General features: G+C 45.9%; 1 protein-coding gene across 1 annotated transcript in view; it reads left to right on the top strand.

Moving 5' to 3' along the window:
* LOC106535251 (cadherin-like and PC-esterase domain-containing protein 1) overlaps positions 1 to 1405 on the top strand; it is a gene marked incomplete in the record, with an annotated part of 13346 nt that overhangs the window by 2127 nt on the left and 9814 nt on the right. The window contains 3 exon segments of the mRNA XM_014032211.1: positions 72 to 199; positions 275 to 347; positions 699 to 908. Of these exon segments, the coding sequence (XP_013887665.1) occupies positions 72 to 199; positions 275 to 347; positions 699 to 908 (411 nt within the window).

Here is a 1405-nt window from a genome sequence, read left to right as displayed (position 1 = left end):
TGTGTGTGTGTGTGTGTGTGTGTGTGTGTGTGTGTGTGTGTGTGTGTGTTTGTCCTATTACTTCCTGTCAGATCAGAGACTTCCTGCTTCATCAGCTCGGACCACAGCGTTCCCATCATGCACTGGGGCAGATAAAGACTGTGATTGGGACGGTGCTGCAGGCAGCATCCACCTCTGGTAAACAGGAAACAGCTGGCAGGTGACCTCTGACCTCTGACCTGTTCCTGGTTACCTTTTTACCTGAGTGGGTCACATGATGTCTGTTGTGTTTTAGGTGTGTGTTGTGTTTCCAGCTGCTCACCTTCACCTTAATGTTCAGAGCTTCCATCACACCTGCTGTCATCCAGGTGAGACTTCTCCAATCACTCTTATCAGTCTTTTATTCTGAAGGAACTGATGCTTCCTGTCCTACAGGTGACCAACAGATCAGTCTTTTATTCTGAAGGAACAGACACTTCCTGTCCTACAGGTGACTAATCAGTCTTTTATTCTGAAGGAACAGACACTTCCTGTCCTACAGGTGTGTGCTCTGATTATGTGACATCATCGGTCTCAGATCCAGTATGTGAATGGAGGATCTGGTCTTCAGGTGGACACAGAGTCTTACCTGGTCTCCAGTCAGACAAGTCTCAGGTGTGCTGCTGCTGAAGGACCAGCAGAGGGCGCTGTCTCACTGATGGTTGTCCTCCTGTCTTCAGGTGGACACAGAGCTGACCCTCAACTCTCTGAAGGACACGTTTGACAGACAGATCACCAAAGACCTGATCCTGGAGGACACACTGCACTTCCTGCTGAGACCACTGACCCACCTGTCCTCTGAGACCCACCTGTCCTCTGAGACACACCTGTCCTCTGAGACACACCTGTCCTCTGAGACCCACCTGCTCTTAGAAAAACTGAGGGAACAGGTGAGTCCAGAAGACACTACATGAAATGAGCTTTTAATGTGAAATGTATGTAAGACCCATGTGATTCAGGAAGTTACTGACTTGTAGTGGGCGGGGCCTGATCATAGCTGACCAATCAGAGCACTCTGAGCTCCACTGGGCTGTTAAAATCATAGACATCCAAAGACGCCATATTGGAGGGGGCAGAGAGGAGAGAGCAACATGCTTCGTAGCTGTACGGTTTGTAAATATTCAAACACTTCAGACGTCCAAACAAAATAACATGTAGGGCTTTAAACACTTCCTACAGAATGTATTTAAACCATAGTCTGCACGATTTTCAGCTTTTTAACATTGTTGTGGGAGAGTAAACTTGTCAACAAAAAYACTGGTTTATGGTTTCCTGCTCACAATTCATTACTATAACATTTACTTTAGACTGCACACAGTGTTAGATGAAAACATAAATAATATATACACGTACATATATAAATGCACATACACACACTGAATATGTA

Source organism: Austrofundulus limnaeus, unplaced genomic scaffold (assembly GCF_001266775.1).
Source record: "Austrofundulus limnaeus strain Quisiro unplaced genomic scaffold, Austrofundulus_limnaeus-1.0 Scaffold1395, whole genome shotgun sequence".
NCBI lineage: Eukaryota > Metazoa > Chordata > Actinopteri > Cyprinodontiformes > Rivulidae > Austrofundulus > Austrofundulus limnaeus.
The sequence above is the reverse complement of the archived record's forward strand: the minus strand, read 5'-3'. Positions and strand labels throughout refer to the sequence as shown.